Below are 15,504 nucleotides of genomic sequence, written 5' to 3'. Positions count from 1 at the left end.
AAGGCGCAGGATGGCGAGAACGCGCGAAGCTCGTTAGTGAAAGAATTTTTGGTGAGTGTTGTTAGGTGATGGATGATGATGGGGAGCGAAAGGAGGAGGGATGGATGATGTTGGTGGTTGCCAACCAGCCCAGCCCAGGTCCAGGCCGTGGACAGCCTAGCACTAACACGCCAAGCTGGGGCACCGCCAGCGCAGTGCCAGTGTTTGCCCCTTCCACTGCCAGCCTTGGCTAGGTTCCATACCATAGGTAACGCCTCATGTGGCGTAACGAATCTCTATAAAAGGACTTCAGCAGGCAATTCTATCGGACGATCGAAGAAAAAGAGGTCATCGCGATCTTATAATCATTTTGATTTCCATTTCTGAATGCGGCGCTTCAACACTGAATGGCGGTGGCCATAAAGTCGAGGTACCTTGGCTGCAGCCCAAAGCTTGTCTGACGACGGGTGTGGCTTGACTTCTCTCTCCAATAACAGCTACATCAATATCACTTGGGCCTCATCTGATCATAACTAGCTTCGTTTCTTCGATAATTGCTACAATGGCACTCCAATTCCAGCCTGGGTATTGCCCTACGAGTAATGTGTGACGCTGACAAGGTAGCCAAAGGGTTACTGACGCCAACCAATCCATCCACCTCAACCAATACCTTAAAACCTCCTGTTCATGACAACCCCAGTCCGACAGAAGCCTCCTTTTCCACACGCTCATAGTTCAACAAGTTCTTCCCGACCAAGTTCTCAAAGTCAAGGCCGACTTCCGATAACAGCTTAGAATGTTCCTTCGCCCTCTCCATGCACTGAGTCCAAACCTGTCCCCCAGGCTCCGTACTACTAAGTTGGCGTGCCAGGATGACGTTGAACGCATCTACTTCCTCCTTTGCCCATTTGACACATACACTCATCATGGGCGGTGGAAAGCAAGATTGGAAACACTGCACCGTGTTATGGATAACCATAAAGTACACAAACGAGAGTTCCCAGATATATAAATGCAAGTCTCCCTGGAAAATGCATTGCCTGATAACACGTTAGCTTGTCGTCTCATATTATTCACAATATCACTCACCTGGCTCGTTTATGGATAGTGCCACTTCTCGCCGCCAGATACGATTCTCGGGCGCTATCTTCAAATCCAAGTCTTGTCAACCAGCTGACATTCCTCCTCGTCTTTGTGTTGTTATCGTGCGTCAGTTCCAGTTCACGAACAATCATGTCCGCCAATTTAGCACATCGTTCGCCAACCTTGAAGTTGATAAAGTCCTGAGCAATGGCATGGTTCTTCAGCCCACGAGCGATCGCCTTGAGCTTCTCGACACGAGCTACAGCGTCTTCGAATCGTTGCATAGCAATGTCTATGTCGAGGTCATCCATCTCGCTCTCAACCCAGCGTAAGTTCTGCTGTTTGCCGTCAACTTCAATGAGCATATCCTTGATGTCCGACAGCGTGGCTAGAAGTTCAGTCTTTTGAAGAAGACCGGGATCGCGAGAGGCGAAGTAGTTGATCGTTTCACGCGCCTTGTTGTTAGCCTCCATCTCCGATCGAAGGCCCTTGCGAAGCTGTTCTATAGCCTTGCGCACATTGAGGAGTAGCTGCTTCTTCTCGGGGTCCTGGGGTTTCTCCGTCCGATAGATGAAAGATTCCTGACCAACACCCCGGACCATAATAGCATCTGCAAGCTTATTGCGTCCACTAGTCGAAGATTCTCCAGTGCTGGACATGTCCACCACTTCGACATCTAATAGTGGCCAACAACGGTCGGCCACCAACTTCATCATCGGCCCTCGTGCGTCTGAACCCGGCGCATCTGCTTTTCGCTTCTTACGCGATGCGATGAGGAGGTGATCATTAAGCAGAAAGATCTGCATCGCTCGGCGCGACTTGTATGTAGCATTATCAAGCTCAATCCAAGGCCCTGCGTCTTGGACAACATGACGTCCCGCCGCATTAGGGAGAAACTTTTGCGATCCTTCCACACCCTTGAATAGGGCCTGCATTTGAGAGTTCCACATGGCGCTTCTATCGGCAATAGAGGTGCGCCTGTCTCTTCTGCTGCTGATACCAGGAGCGCTTACGAGCTCCCCCGGCATTGAATCATCATTCTTGGCAGCGGCAGCTCTCATAGCTGTAGTGTTGACTTTGAGCTCTGACATGAAGTTCTTGAGATTCCTCATCTCGCTCTTTAGCTTTTCCGCTTCCTTGCTGATTTTGATAAACTGTGTTCTGTTTTGCATAACGCTCTGTTGTAGATCCATTCCCACACGCGTCTTGACTTTTCGCAACGAATCTTCGAATTCGCGGATTTGGTCTTCGGTTGCATCGCTCAAGGCAGCCTGGACGTAACGGTCTGGCTTCAACTTCGGATCTCGCAGACCCTTAATATCGACAACTGGAGCAACTCCAGGCCCCGCACGCGAGGGAGGCTTTCTGATGGCGGCAGCAGTCGGAGGCTCGTAATTGCCAAGCGAGGGCATCTGCGGCATTGGAGGTGCGGCGCCATTGGGACCTGAGGGCGGTTGATTAAATCGAGTCGAGTATCGTCGTTTCACAAGATCCGAGGTCTATTAGACGATGTGAGCATAGCGACACTGGAAACAGCCTCTCATGGAGACTCACCTTTCCACCAGCCATTGGGGGAGGACGCGGGCGAGGACGAGCTTGGCCCGGGTCGCCTGGAGGAGGCGGTCTGTTTGTATCATCTTGAGCAATCGGACCTGAGATCTGGCGAGGAGCACTGATAGTTGGCCTCTTCTTTCTCTTGCCGCTGCGGAGGGATATCTTATTGCGATCCTCCATCTTGGGCAAGTGTTGCAAGTACAATGGCGACTCGACAGCTTCGAGCTTGGTAAGTAAAAACGGTATCAAGCTGGAATTACAAAGTAGTAGGATAAGCGAGTGGTGTCTTGAGCAAGGTCTAAAATGCTTGTCTGGCTTTTTGCGCCAGCAGACAGTGATCTATTCCATGAGCTGTACGTGTAATCGTCAGGCCTATTTAGTGAAGCAGCTACCTTCGGAATGGAAGTCCAGTGCATCAGGAGGTGGGGTACGTACCGAACAAGCCCAGCCTCAGCCGGTTACGTGGGTTTCATTGACAGCATCGATGAGACAGACCTGGTCCAAAATACTCTATAGCTGGTAGATTTCTTATAATGAAAATTGGAAAAGTGATGCTTCTATATAGAGCAATGAAACTATCAGAATGTTTGCTTTTACCTGACTACTCTCACAATTACCTACCGTTTCTGAAGATCCAGCTTTCTGCCCAGCTTCAAACATCAGGCCCAAATAGGCTTAGCGCCACATCATGTGCTTGCTCCGGTTCTAAAAAATTGGTTTATCGCGACGACTAAAGCTTGCCGCTCCCGACGCTCAAACAGAGAATAAACCCGACCTCGAGCATTGACGACATAATATCTTCCGTCTCTTGGTCGCCGACGTCTCCAAGCAACATCTCGAGTCCCGGAATTACTCCTTGTAATTGATTCGGTTGGAATATATCCGGTCTTTTGCTTGTTACGATCCAAGCTATAAACCTCCTCACCTACATCATCAATCTCCAAAATGGTGCAGTCCACCACTCTCGTAACAGCATCCGTTGCTACCGCCGCCGCCGCCATTGTCGGTAAGACCGCGCCATTCATTCTGCTTCATGAGATTGCGTTATACAACACAGTCAATCAGTCGCAGACCATCGAAGCTATGGTGCACAATAGCTAACGAAAATGCCCTCTGATCAGGTTACGCCATCTACTTTGACTACCAACGTCGAAACCAGGCCGAGTTCCGCCGAAACTTGAGGAGGAACGAGCGCAAGCAGGCCCGCGTCGCAAAGGAGGAGGCAGAGGCTTCTACCCAGCAACAACGTCAGAGCATTCGCATCAGAGTGGAGGAGGCCAAGGAGGAGGGGTTCCCTACTGGTGTTGAGGAGCGGGAAGCTTTCTTCAACGAGCAGGTCATGGCCGGAGAGATGCTCAGCCAAGATCGTAGGAATTGCCCTGGTCTAGACATCACCAATAACTTGCTGACTGTTGTTCTGCAGCTTCCAAGGCTCTTGAGTCTGCTTTGGCCTTCTACAAGGGTCTCAAGGTCTACCCTGCCCCCGGTGACCTGATCCGAATTTACGACAGCACTGTTCCCAAGGTATGTTGGCGAGCACGAGCCTCGAAGTTGAGTTATTTTGCTGACACCTGCACAGCCCATATTAGACATCTTGGCTGAGATGATCGCATACGACTCATCTCTCGACATCCGAGCGCCCGCCGCTCCCGCAGGCATCAATCTCTCTGATATTCCTAACGTTGGTCTTGATTAAAGAGGGATGTCATCTGTCCGAGTTTCCTCTCCGCTCTTGGCACACATATACCCAGACGTTGGAAATGCTCTTGAATTTTAACACCCTTCCCCCCAAATCTGTACCATGAAAAGTCTGAACAACAGGCTTTCATAAAGAAATGTCTAATGGAGACCTGACGGCCTTCAATGTACCATAGTTCCGCTCTTCCAGCTTCCATAGAGCTTTGTGTAAACAAATGTACGTTGAAACGAATAGGTTTATGAACAAAAATTGCTGGCTGTATTTCAGAAGCACAATGCCTTATGACGATGTCAACTATCAGGGAAAGGAAGCCACAGGATTTCCCAAGACACTCTACCAAGACTATCCGTGATGAACAAGTTCGATATATGGTTTGTTGTGGCCTGTGACGTAATATGCAAATGGTATGTTAATTGGAGGAACGAAGTGGCTACGTATGGTCTTTTGTTTGCCGAATTACAAGTAGAATTTTCAAAGATCAAAGAGATCTTTTACTAACATGCAGCTATGGGATGTCACCCAGGGCACCGACCTGTGGTGGACAAGTGAGTGCATGAGATGTGGCAGATGGAAAGCTTAATCATCTTATTTATTCCTCTCCTTATGGACCATTAAGCCTCAATCTTTCGTCCCTTCCTATCTACTCTTTCATCCTCTGGGTTAAATCCGCCATTACCCCAGTTCGCCCATTCTGGAGTTGGTGTTGCGTCCATGTAATCCTCGGGGGTCCAGCCACCTTCATCAGGAGGCCCCCTTGATTCGAGCAACTCAAAGAACTTCTTGTAATCGATCAAAGTGTGCCACTTGTCACCGACATAGAACCTCTCGCTAGCTAATAAAATACAACAGCTGTGGGCATGCTCGGCGGCGATGCCGTACTTGAGTCCCTTTTCCTTCAACCTCTTCTCGAGCGCCTTAACAAAGTCGCAGACTTCCCAGTAAAAGGGGACATTGGACATGCTCAACCCAGCGTTGGAAGATGTCGATGTGCCACAGTATGTGACACCCTTGACCTCAACAAAACAGGGCAGACCTTGTTCCACGAGTCTCGCGTAACCCTCAGCTTCTTCCTCGACATTGAAGCCCTTGACGAGTGTCAATCGGAAGACAGTACGATGGTGGAAGCGCTTCTCGCGAAGGATGTCAAGGCATCGGTTGAATCGCTCCCAGAAGTCTCGGTGGAGAGGTCTGTCAATCTTCCGTAATGACTCCTTATCAGCTGCATCAATTGATACATAAAGTTGGGTCACAACCTTGAGAGCAGCCAACTGATCGGGGTGCTGAGCGTTACACACAAGGAACGAGGATATACGTTCAGCGTGTAGCATACCGAGGAATTCGTTGATATAGGGGTAAAAGATTGGCTCTCCAACGAGCGACAAGGCGCAGTGCTTGATCTGCATAGCTTCGGCAAATCGCTCCGCTCGCACACCAGGAACACCGCGCAACATCTTGATCTTCTGATAATGGTTCTTTTTGACTCCTTCGAAGATCAATTCAGGAGGATCAACGACCCAACGCCATGTTGTTCCAACGGGATTTGTGCCGTGACGCCAACAGAAGACACATTTATTCGAGCAAGACAGTGAAGGGGTCGTTTCCATGCACAAGTGGCTCTTGATTCCGTAGAAAGAGTACTTATAACATGAGCCTCTTCCGCGGAGAGCCGACTTTGTCCATCGGCATGTCTTGACTCCGGAATGAGATCCCACGATTGCATAACCTTGTTTCGTGAGAGCTTTGTATGTCGGTGATTCCTTTGCGACCATTTCCTTGGGACCTTGAGGGACTGCCTTCTGTGTAGAGGAGCCATAAGTGGTGAAATCAACAGCGAGAGGTGCTTTTTGAGTTGTCGAGCCGTCGTCCTTTTTGATCATGCGTCCCAGGTCTTCAACATCATCTAGATCTCTTGCACTCTTCGACTTTTTCTTGGGTTCTTCATCATCAAAGACAACTTCGCCATCATCTTCGTCCTCTGCGATATCTTCAACATCGCTTTCCTCGGCTGCTCCGCTACCGGGAACTCCCTCGCCCAAGCTTCCAGTACGTGCGACATGCTCAATGACCTCTTGCACACCCTTACTCCATTCTTGTAGGCGCTCTTCGTGATCACTTTTCATGTCGCCCATCCCAACTGGGTACGCTCTCTTTCTAGCAGTAAGCTTAGCCATCCACTTGTCGACTTCCATAGCCTGAAAACAGAAACCGTCTGCTTCAGTGGGCCAGTTTTCACTGTCGCCAAAACCGAATACTGAATAACCCAGAATACCTGACAGAGGAGCGGTATCTACTCGGAAGTCATGATGGGTTTCTTGGAGGTGTTCAAGGAATGTGTCGTTGATGGTATCGATGTTGTAGCTAGGAATCAGGAACAGGTAGAACAGATCGGCGTCACCGTGGCCTTTGTACGGCGCAAGGAAGTAATCATCGAAATCAATCTCGGTGAGGTCTCGAAGTTCAGGCTTGAGAAATTGACGACCGGATAGCTTGGATAACTCATCCAACTTTCCACGGAAATCCTCGATGTACGCCTCGGCAATCTTAGCTGTTTTGGTAGTAATGGAAGAGAAAAAGACCAGAGGTGCGACAGGTCGGGTGACATCCTCCTCCTCCTCCTTGTTCTTCGATGGCTTCCTAGCTATTCCACCCTTGATCCTTCGAGGGCCCTGAGACTTGACATTCTTTTTCTCTTCGACTGGCTCGATGGTGGGGGTCTTTTCTTCGACGACAACCTTGGGCTTGGCAGGCTCTTCGTAAACCTTCTTGAATGCAACTATTTCCGCCTTTTGACCATTGATGTGGAAGTACGTTCGAATTGCGACAAGGATAACACAGAGAGTCAGGAGAATTGGAGTTCGGTGAAGATGCCAGACATCAACCAGATCTGTAAGAGTCAGCGGCAAGATTTGCGACCATGGGAAGCGACGAGACTCACCATCGACAAAGGAGTCCAGCCGCGAAGGCGATGAGTAATTAGCCCAGTCCATTGTGATAATCTGCCAACTGCCCGACTATCCCTTGGAATTTGCGATGGGAATAATTTGGGAAGAACAAACACGCACAAATAATTGAAGAGGCATCTGGGGAAAAGCAGTCTGCCCCGCCCTCTGGAATCGAGAATTTTAGTGGAGCTTTGCGCTATCGTCATGCAACACCAATGGAGGGGTAGCGATTAGATAGCAGCTTATACTGTACGATCTGGAGCAGATTGGCCAGGTCTCCATGGATGTCAAAAGAAGATATAAAAAATAATATGGTATAACTATTTTGTTCTCTATGTAATGATGTCGGAATTCTGGATAATCAAGTCGTGAGTTCGTTCCCCATGAGGGTTGAACATTTTTTTGGTGTGAATCATGAAATGCCCGTTGTCTATCAATTTATTGTACATAAGGTACCTAGTCAAGCTGTTAGATGCAAGAAAGATAAAAGCCACCTAGACTCTTCTGTCTGAGCCTGCAGCTAGAGACTTGTCACGAAGATTCTTTAAGCAAGGTGCGTGGAACATTTCGCCTGTGATCGCAAGCTTGGCGGTTCGAGTCGCAACCACAATCCACAGCAATATCACAGAGAGGGCTATCATCTATGGTCATGTTAGTAATTGATAAGTAAGGCATGTCCAGTTCCTTACCGCCGTGGAAACTTTGAAGTATTCGCTATCAAGGTTTTCTGCCAATAAGTTCGAGCAGGTTGCTAACACACCGAGTGGGAAAGTAAATCCCCAGAAACCAATACTGAACGACGGGGGTTTTGTAGCAATGCTGATGAGGGCGAAAGCCAGCCATACCAGAGCAAAACCGTACATGATGAGGGCGAGGAATACTCCAAGGACATAGAGTATCTCCCCAGCTCGAACTGCAACATCACCGAAAGCATTGGTCTTTGGAAGCACCTGCATAGCAACTTTGCCAAGCTGCTGAATGCCGAAAGCTCCCTGGCCAAGCGGTCCTATTGGGAGAAAAGACGAGGTGATCACCTCTTTCGGAGGAAGCGAGTGAATGGTCAGCCGATGGAAGTATAACGCTAAAACACAGGCCGAGAACAACTCGCCAATACCCCAGAGAACATATGAGGCCACCAGAGTTGTTAGCGCATGGTGGTGATTGGGAAGAGCCTCTGCGACGATTCCTCCCGTGGCAGCGGCAACCACTGCTGGAACAATGGGTAACAAGAGCGCAGCTGTTATGTTTTCGAGCCCAGGGCGATGGCGGTGCATGACGATAAAGGGCATCGTGATGCAAGTGGCAACGGAGAGCCAAACATCAACCCACCAGAATGCCCACGCTAGATATATTACCCATTCTCCCCATGGCTGTAAGCAGAACACCATCATGTTGATGATAGCTATCAAAACGTCAGCATCCACGTAGACTGGGGAACGTGTTGCTCACTTGCAAAGGCCATGGGCATGCATCCTAGGAATAAACTTTGGCCAGCATGGGCAAGCATCGCCGACCAAATCTCTGGGTACAACACATAGCGTGCAATACTTATACCAAGGAAGACAATAAACAGAACAACGTTAAGCGCGAAGAACATGTAAGAGATATACTGAAGCCATATTGCTTGGTAAGGAAAATTATGAAGCAATATGGCAACGATGCCAGTACCCATACAAACGGCGAACCATCTGTCGCTGGTGTTAGTGGCCAACCCTTAGTAAGATGATTTTATGACTTACGATGGTGTGAAATTGCGTACAAGTCTCCTCCAGCCAGTATTCTCCTTGCATGGCAGAGTCGACTCGCGAGGCTTAGGAGTAGAGCCGCTACATACCGCAACGTTCAAGTTTGAGGTGGTACAGTCAGACATATCGCCGGCGGCTCTTGAGGATTCAAGGGTGTCTGATGTTACGTGAGCTGCTGATCGCTGGGTGTGACGATGCAAAGCTAAAGTTTCCGGCTCAAAAGCCAATCAGAGTGGACGGTAGATCTCTAGAGCCGCTAATATGGCACAATCTGAGAACCCAATAGGATGTAGATTGCAATTCAATGTTTTTATCGAAAGGAAATAAGTTTTGATATGGGAATAAGCTGAAAAGGAACATCGATTTTCTTTCTTTTTCTACCTTGGCGAAGCCGTCACAGCCGTGGCGATGATGGATTTGTTCATAGTCACCGAGAACCGCTAATCCCGCCCCAGAAGAACTCCAAGCTGCCAAGTTACTAAGGTTAAATGGGTCCACATGTGGCTCAAGTCGGCGATAGCGGGTGTCGCAATATTGCGAATTTCAGTCCCCGAGAAAAAAAGTAAGTATTAGTTTGCACATAAACTGGCTTGTCGAGAAGCCCCCGTGAACCATTCCCTCTCGCGTAATTGTGATTTCTCCCATCGCATCTTCAAATTCGTAACAAGTGACCTCTTTGTCATACAGACAAAGCGGTATCTAGGCCGTCAACACGTATACCGCAAGGTACCTCAGGTACATTGTTGGATTCCTCGGGGTTCGTTAGCGTTGTTGCATCCAACCAAAACCTTCAAATCAGTTCACAGGACCAGCGCTGCTGTGTCGTTCGCCGACTGAACCTGTCTGTGCCGCCCCGAGATATGATGTCGGTTGCAATCTACGACCCACAGCAAGATGTCGGTGACACTATCTGCCGGCTTGTCAGTACCGGATCTGACCGATAGGAATAAGGAAGGGGACGGCCATGGAGTGTTGACCCCGCCCCTTATCCTAGAGTCTTTGTTGTCCTCTTCTCAGATCCCATATATTCAAGAGGTAGAATATCAATATCATCATAAACAACCAAGCACTATCAACAGCATAGCAAGCATGGCCATCGGTATCTTTACAAAACCCTCTGCACTTGGCGTCAGCCACAGCACAATCCCCAACGTGGGTCCCTGCCAGCAAAATCGTTTCGACGAACTCGTGGTGCGACTCAAGGATGCCCTTGGTCCATCATCGGGATTGACTTCTGATGATGTTGACGTCGACTTCCTTCAACAACTGATGGAAGGATATGACGGGTCCGACAACATGTGGAAGACCTATGCCTTCGGTGATCGCAGTAGGGGATATACCCGTAATCTCGTTGACGAAGGTAACGGCAAGAGTAATTTGGTAAGCTTGCTAGAGTCGACTTTGACCCTTCCCAACCGTGACTGACCTCTTGATAGCTTGTTCTCGTATGGTCTCCTGGAAAGGGGTCCCCTATCCACGACCACGGCAACGCCCACTGCTTGATGAAGATTCTGAAGGGCAACCTCACCGAGACTCGATACGCATTTCCGAACGACGATGAACAAGATAAACCAATGACTATCATTGGAGAAAGAACATATAAAGAAAATTCTGTCGCATACATGGCAGACGAACTAGGTCTGCATCGTGTATCCAACAGGGGCAGCGACTTTGCTGTATCCCTCCATTGTAGGCAATTCCCTGAATCCACGACACTTGTCACAGAAACTAACCTGCAACTTTGCAGTGTACACTCCCCCCAATGTAGCTAAAAAGGGATGTCATATCTTTGACGAGAAGACAGGACGGAAGAGTCATGTACCAGGTTGTCACTACTATTCGGCTTATGGGCGGTTGCTGAAGGAGTAGTTGACACAGGAAAGGCCATGATAGCCACGATTTGATGAGATATGACCTTGTTGTAATTAGCGCCGCAAGTATTGTGAGCTCTCCTTTAATTCGGAATGGCCAGATTGTTTTTGATGGTAGATGATGGGAGTGGATGTTGGACGGGGGATGATCTCAGTATAGCAAGTGTGCACTTCGATATTAGCATAGAATGAACCGATTTGATCAAATGAGACCCGCATTCTACACGAAGACGTGCGAAGAATGAATAATGAGGTGAAAGAGGAGAATCGACTGACTGCTGCTCGTCGTCTTCTTCATCCCTCATCGCCGTTAAGCACGCAATCCAAGCTTTGCCCAAAATGGGAATCGGTGCGATAAGCACTGTGATACACTGTATTTGCAATCGACCGACCCGGCCGATAACCGTCGATGATGATATTAGAAGTGAAGACAATATAGCAAAGAAATAATTATAGACTATATAGACTTAGTTTTAAATGCTGCCGTAAATAGGTTAATATGTTCTTGGTGCCTTGCTGAGAGAGAGAAGTTGTTTTGTCTACACCGATAACCGAGTCTCGATCGTGACTCTCACATCGCGCGATTGTATCAGTAAACCCCGACTACCTCGCCTCATGTTTCCAATGGTAAGCTGGTTGTGCGAGTTGTTTGACCAATTACAGTGTATCTCTTGGACCCCGATTCTATTATAGTAGCCTTATAGAGGCTATGCTTTCGTTATTTAGTTGCCTTTGCTATCAGCAGCCTGCTATTCGTCCCTCTGAGCTCGTAACTTCCGATGCCCTTCAGAGAACTGCAATATAGGTACTCTGAGACCACGGAAATTAGCGGTGTTGTATGTTGAATATCGCAGCGCCTAAATAAGACATTTAATCTGAGATCGAGTTGTCTATTTTTTTCGCTCATATTTGTTGTAAGTTCTTTGTGGCGGAGGTTGAGCAATCGTGACCTCACCATTTGGTATCAGCATCACAGTCTCATGCTGTCGCCCGACTCGAGCGCAAATACATCAATCGGAACTGCCTAACTCGTGTTAATCGTCGAATTTCCCCAGCTTGCAATATTTCTCCATGGGGTTTTAAGCTTATTGAAAATAGCATCTTCGCCCCTCATTCGTTTATGCGCCGCCTGTTCACTGGAGCGCTTCAACGACTAACTAAGTGACATGGGTATTATGAGCCGGGACCGAAAGATCGACATTGGAAACAATGGCTTCCCGTTCTCTACCCGAGGCATCATTGGAGAGGAGTTTAACATGATTTGCACGGATCGATCGAATACGCGGGTGGCCTGCATGAGGTTGGTTATTTGGTTGATCATAGTCATCGGGACTCGTGCAGGGGACCTTTGAGATGCGGAGTATCGTCCCAGCTACGCATGAACAAATTATATAAAGACAGTCACTTGCCATGTATACTGTTATTTTAGACGACAAGATATAGGACCTGTCCTGACTTACCACGGGTCGAGTATATTGAATCTGAACCCTACTCTTCGTCTTAAGACACGTCCAATATGCGTGTCGTTACGCTCCTCGCAACGGCACTCTCAGCATCTTTTGTTGAAGCCATCCCTACCGACAGCCCCAGATCCGCGAACAACAAATATGTCGGTTACCTCATTTCCACGTTTAGTGATCCGACCCCTCAAGTCCAATGGCATCTGTCAGACGGCAACTCGGCTTCAAGCTTTAACTTTCTCAATGGAGGAAAGCCCGTCTTGAGCTCAAATGTTGGAACCAAGGGCGTCAGGGACATCTTTCTCACGACAAATACTGCCCGCTCCGAGTACTTTACTATTGCCACTGGTAGGTTACTAAAACACCTTGAGTAGGCACATTACTAACAGGTTATGCCAAAGATCTGGACATTAATGCTCCAGGATTCTCATGGGATCTTGTCACACGCAACGGAAGCCGGGGCCTTGTTGTGTGGTCTTCGAAAGACCTCATCAGTTGGTCCAAGCCTTCACTCAGAATGTAAGATAGAAGATGCTTCGTTAACATGCGAGATCTCACTAATTCTGAACAGTGTAGAGTCTGACACGGCTGGCATGGCCTGGGCACCTTCTGTAGTCTGGGATGATCCTACAAACCAGTACTATGTCTTTTGGGCAGCCAGGCACTATGCAGCTTCTGACACGGAGCATCAAGGCACCGCAACTCTCGATCGCATTCGCTATGCTACAACCAAAGACTTCAAGACTTTCAGTGCACCGAAGGATTACCATGCCCCCGAGGACACTGGCCTCATCGATCAGGAGTTTCTATCTCTAGGCAAGCCGGGGCATTTCGCACGTTTCCTCAAGAACGAGACCGTCAACAAAGTGTATCAGGAGACCACAACGACCGGTCTTTTTGGAAATTGGACCCGCGTTCCAGGCTACGTCCGACCCGAATCGCCTCTTGAAGGCCCAGGTGCATTTGCTGATCTTCGCACACCTGGACTATATCATCTTCTGCTCGATGATTACACTCAGTATATCCCTTTCCAGGCTTCCAACATTCTTTCTCCAAACTGGGAGAAGTCAGACTTTCCCAACTTTCCCAAAGGACTGAAGCATGGCTCCGTGACGCCCCTTACGAAGAATGAGTATGACGCTGTAGCTGCTAAGTTCGGTAAATAAGCTCCTTCCATTGGCTTTTCGAGATCGCCACAATTGAGGTAACAGTGGATCATCTTGTTCGTCTTATGAAGCTGTCTCGTATTTTGACAGATCAGAGTATCAGACAAGACAACCCAGGCTGGAACAGGTAGTCAAATGGAGATAAGATATATTCATGCTAGAGACTTTGGTGTCTATGTCTGTATAAGTAGCGCCAACCATAAATCCCTATGTATTGCCTCCTTATCTGACTTTGCTCTCGGTCCAACCTTTACAGTCTCCCCCAGAAAGCAATCTATCAGTGTTGCACATTCCATTCCTCGATATCTCATCTTTGTGAAACAAATACAGCTTTCCTAAAGTAACTCGCAAGATGTAATTGTGTCAATAAGGCCATGGGGATGTGATTTGCTCGCCACCTGAGTCAGCGAAGAGGCAGAACACTGAAGCACGATGATGCGATTGTGTTTAATTGGGTATCTGTGGCTTAAATATACCCTGTTAGTGCTTAGAAACAGCCTAAGATCCGAGAGAGGTATTGCAGGAGGTAGGGAGCAGCGATTTCGAGTACGAAAAATGCGTTTCGCTTTCGTCAAGCACGAAACCCTGCACCAAGTATCGAGCGCAGATACCGAAGCTGGGACGATAATGTTCTTTTTCGTTTAAGAGTCTCTATAATTCTTTAGTTTGACCAGACGTCTTTCTCTATTAATTTCTCTATGTCTCGTATACACAATTCTTATAGCTCATCCTGATCAATTATCCCATCAACCAGCTAGGCGATCTTTAGTTCAAGCCCTGGAGGAATTGAGCGCCTTTCTCTCTTTACGAGCTTTAAACCAAGCAGAAGTATCTCCCATTGGGACTGGAAATGGCAGTACGTCTTGGCAAAGGTAATAAGCAACAGTGTAAAAGCCGAGCAGACCTGCGATGAAGCCAAACACTCCTGCAGCGTGCATCAACGCCTTGCTTTGTGCAGCATTACCATCCGCGGAAGCAAAGTAAGATGAGGCGTCAAATATAAGACATAACTCAATGCAAATAAAAATGCAGGTATAAACAAGATTGCTGGTGTGCAATTAGCAGGGGGTATGAGGCAATGGTAGACATACTTACAGCTGGATAGAAGCGATGAGAAAGAAGACATTGAACACTGCCCATATCAACACAAAGAATCCAAGTGCATTATTGTATTGAGGCGTGTTGGCTCCTCCGTAAGCATCGATAATGCCCCATGAAGGGAGTAGTGTTGCACCGTAGCCTCCATAAAAGAGAGCTTGATTGTGTTAGCATTACCTCACTACCGCCTTGGAGATATGGCTCCCAGCTTACCAAAGGCTGTTAGAACAGTATATGAGAAGGTATCGCCCTTGAGCATTGACCATTGAGCAGAGATAAGTAACCCAATACAGGCAACAAAACACAGGTCTCCGATAAATTGAGTCTGTAAGGAGATACCTCGGAACTCCATCATCGCTAACGAAACTGACAACAAGGTTGTAGCAAAGCCGCCCATGGCAAGAGGAGCCTGATCCTTGTTAGCTGTCTGCGTGACCCAGCACCAAATTGCCATACCGGATTGCCTATCCTGTCTCCCAGTGGCTTATAGTTCTCGGAGACGAGAATCTTCTCATCGTGTTTCATGGAGGGTACTGAGTGTGCAGTCATGGTTGAGATTTGGACGTCGGTCGAATGATTCTATTCAAGATCTCACTGCATATATTCGAGTTTCTGTAAACAGAAGGAAAATATCTTGTCGACGATCAAATCGAAGCGAATGCCAAAGCTAATAGCTTGTATGAAGGGAAATGAGCGAGTTTGGAAAGATGTGGCTAGTATAAAACGTAGAAGGGGGTGCACACTGCAGGATGAAGCTGTGCGGGTATATATAAGCAAGCAAGTCTCTTGCATCAACCCTGGTGTCTCATCGAGTGGCCCTCGGGATAACTAGGCCAGCCTATGCAAGACCAATGGATCCTGTGGAGTAGTCTTTGAGTTAATCGAGTCTAGAACATGGGGCAACGCA

The 15,504-nt window shown here is 48.0% G+C and overlaps 7 protein-coding genes across 7 annotated transcripts; 3 read left to right on the top strand and 4 right to left on the bottom strand.

Annotated features, from left to right (window-relative positions):
• Positions 1–664: 664 nt before the first annotated feature.
• Positions 665–2,796, bottom strand: FTJAE_3808 (exocyst complex component EXO84; the record flags this gene model as incomplete). Its single annotated transcript, XM_037350146.1, has 3 exons — positions 665–1,019; positions 1,069–2,561; positions 2,617–2,796. 3 exons carry the CDS (start codon positions 2,794–2,796, stop codon positions 665–667), a joined length of 2,028 nt encoding a protein of 675 aa, XP_037209060.1.
• A 765-nt stretch (positions 2,797–3,561) lies between these two features.
• FTJAE_3807 (mitochondrial import receptor subunit TOM20) lies at positions 3,562–4,312 on the top strand (the record flags this gene model as incomplete). The annotated part of the gene is made up of 4 exons (XM_037350145.1): positions 3,562–3,622; positions 3,738–3,983; positions 4,040–4,140; positions 4,196–4,312. 4 exons carry the CDS (start codon positions 3,562–3,564, stop codon positions 4,310–4,312), a joined length of 525 nt encoding a protein of 174 aa, XP_037209059.1.
• A 614-nt stretch (positions 4,313–4,926) lies between these two features.
• Positions 4,927–7,302, bottom strand: FTJAE_3806 (Fe-S oxidoreductase; the record flags this gene model as incomplete). The annotated part of the gene is made up of 2 exons (XM_037350144.1): positions 4,927–7,199; positions 7,251–7,302. 2 exons carry the CDS (start codon positions 7,300–7,302, stop codon positions 4,927–4,929), a joined length of 2,325 nt encoding a protein of 774 aa, XP_037209058.1.
• A 449-nt stretch (positions 7,303–7,751) lies between these two features.
• On the bottom strand, positions 7,752–9,127 carry FTJAE_3805 (malic acid transport; the record flags this gene model as incomplete). Its single annotated transcript, XM_037350143.1, has 4 exons — positions 7,752–7,898; positions 7,947–8,659; positions 8,707–8,945; positions 8,997–9,127. The coding sequence occupies 4 exons, from the start codon at positions 9,125–9,127 to the stop codon at positions 7,752–7,754; spliced, it is 1,230 nt and encodes a 409-aa protein (XP_037209057.1).
• A 964-nt stretch (positions 9,128–10,091) lies between these two features.
• On the top strand, positions 10,092–10,871 carry FTJAE_3804 (cysteine dioxygenase; the record flags this gene model as incomplete). The annotated part of the gene is made up of 3 exons (XM_037350142.1): positions 10,092–10,382; positions 10,439–10,691; positions 10,750–10,871. The coding sequence occupies 3 exons, from the start codon at positions 10,092–10,094 to the stop codon at positions 10,869–10,871; spliced, it is 666 nt and encodes a 221-aa protein (XP_037209056.1).
• A 1,518-nt stretch (positions 10,872–12,389) lies between these two features.
• On the top strand, positions 12,390–13,499 carry FTJAE_3803 (arabinase; the record flags this gene model as incomplete). The annotated part of the gene is made up of 3 exons (XM_037350141.1): positions 12,390–12,681; positions 12,723–12,852; positions 12,905–13,499. The coding sequence occupies 3 exons, from the start codon at positions 12,390–12,392 to the stop codon at positions 13,497–13,499; spliced, it is 1,017 nt and encodes a 338-aa protein (XP_037209055.1).
• Positions 13,500–14,269: 770 nt separating this feature from the next.
• On the bottom strand, positions 14,270–15,146 carry FTJAE_3802 (GPR1 FUN34 yaaH; the record flags this gene model as incomplete). Its single annotated transcript, XM_037350140.1, has 4 exons — positions 14,270–14,546; positions 14,595–14,754; positions 14,811–15,006; positions 15,054–15,146. 4 exons carry the CDS (start codon positions 15,144–15,146, stop codon positions 14,270–14,272), a joined length of 726 nt encoding a protein of 241 aa, XP_037209054.1.
• Positions 15,147–15,504: the final 358 nt, after the last annotated feature.

The sequence above is a fragment of the Fusarium tjaetaba genome (assembly GCF_013396195.1).
Source record: "Fusarium tjaetaba strain NRRL 66243 chromosome Unknown NRRL66243_c0000071, whole genome shotgun sequence".
In the NCBI taxonomy this organism is placed as follows: domain Eukaryota; kingdom Fungi; phylum Ascomycota; class Sordariomycetes; order Hypocreales; family Nectriaceae; genus Fusarium; species Fusarium tjaetaba.
The sequence above is the reverse complement of the archived record's forward strand: the minus strand, read 5'-3'. Positions and strand labels throughout refer to the sequence as shown.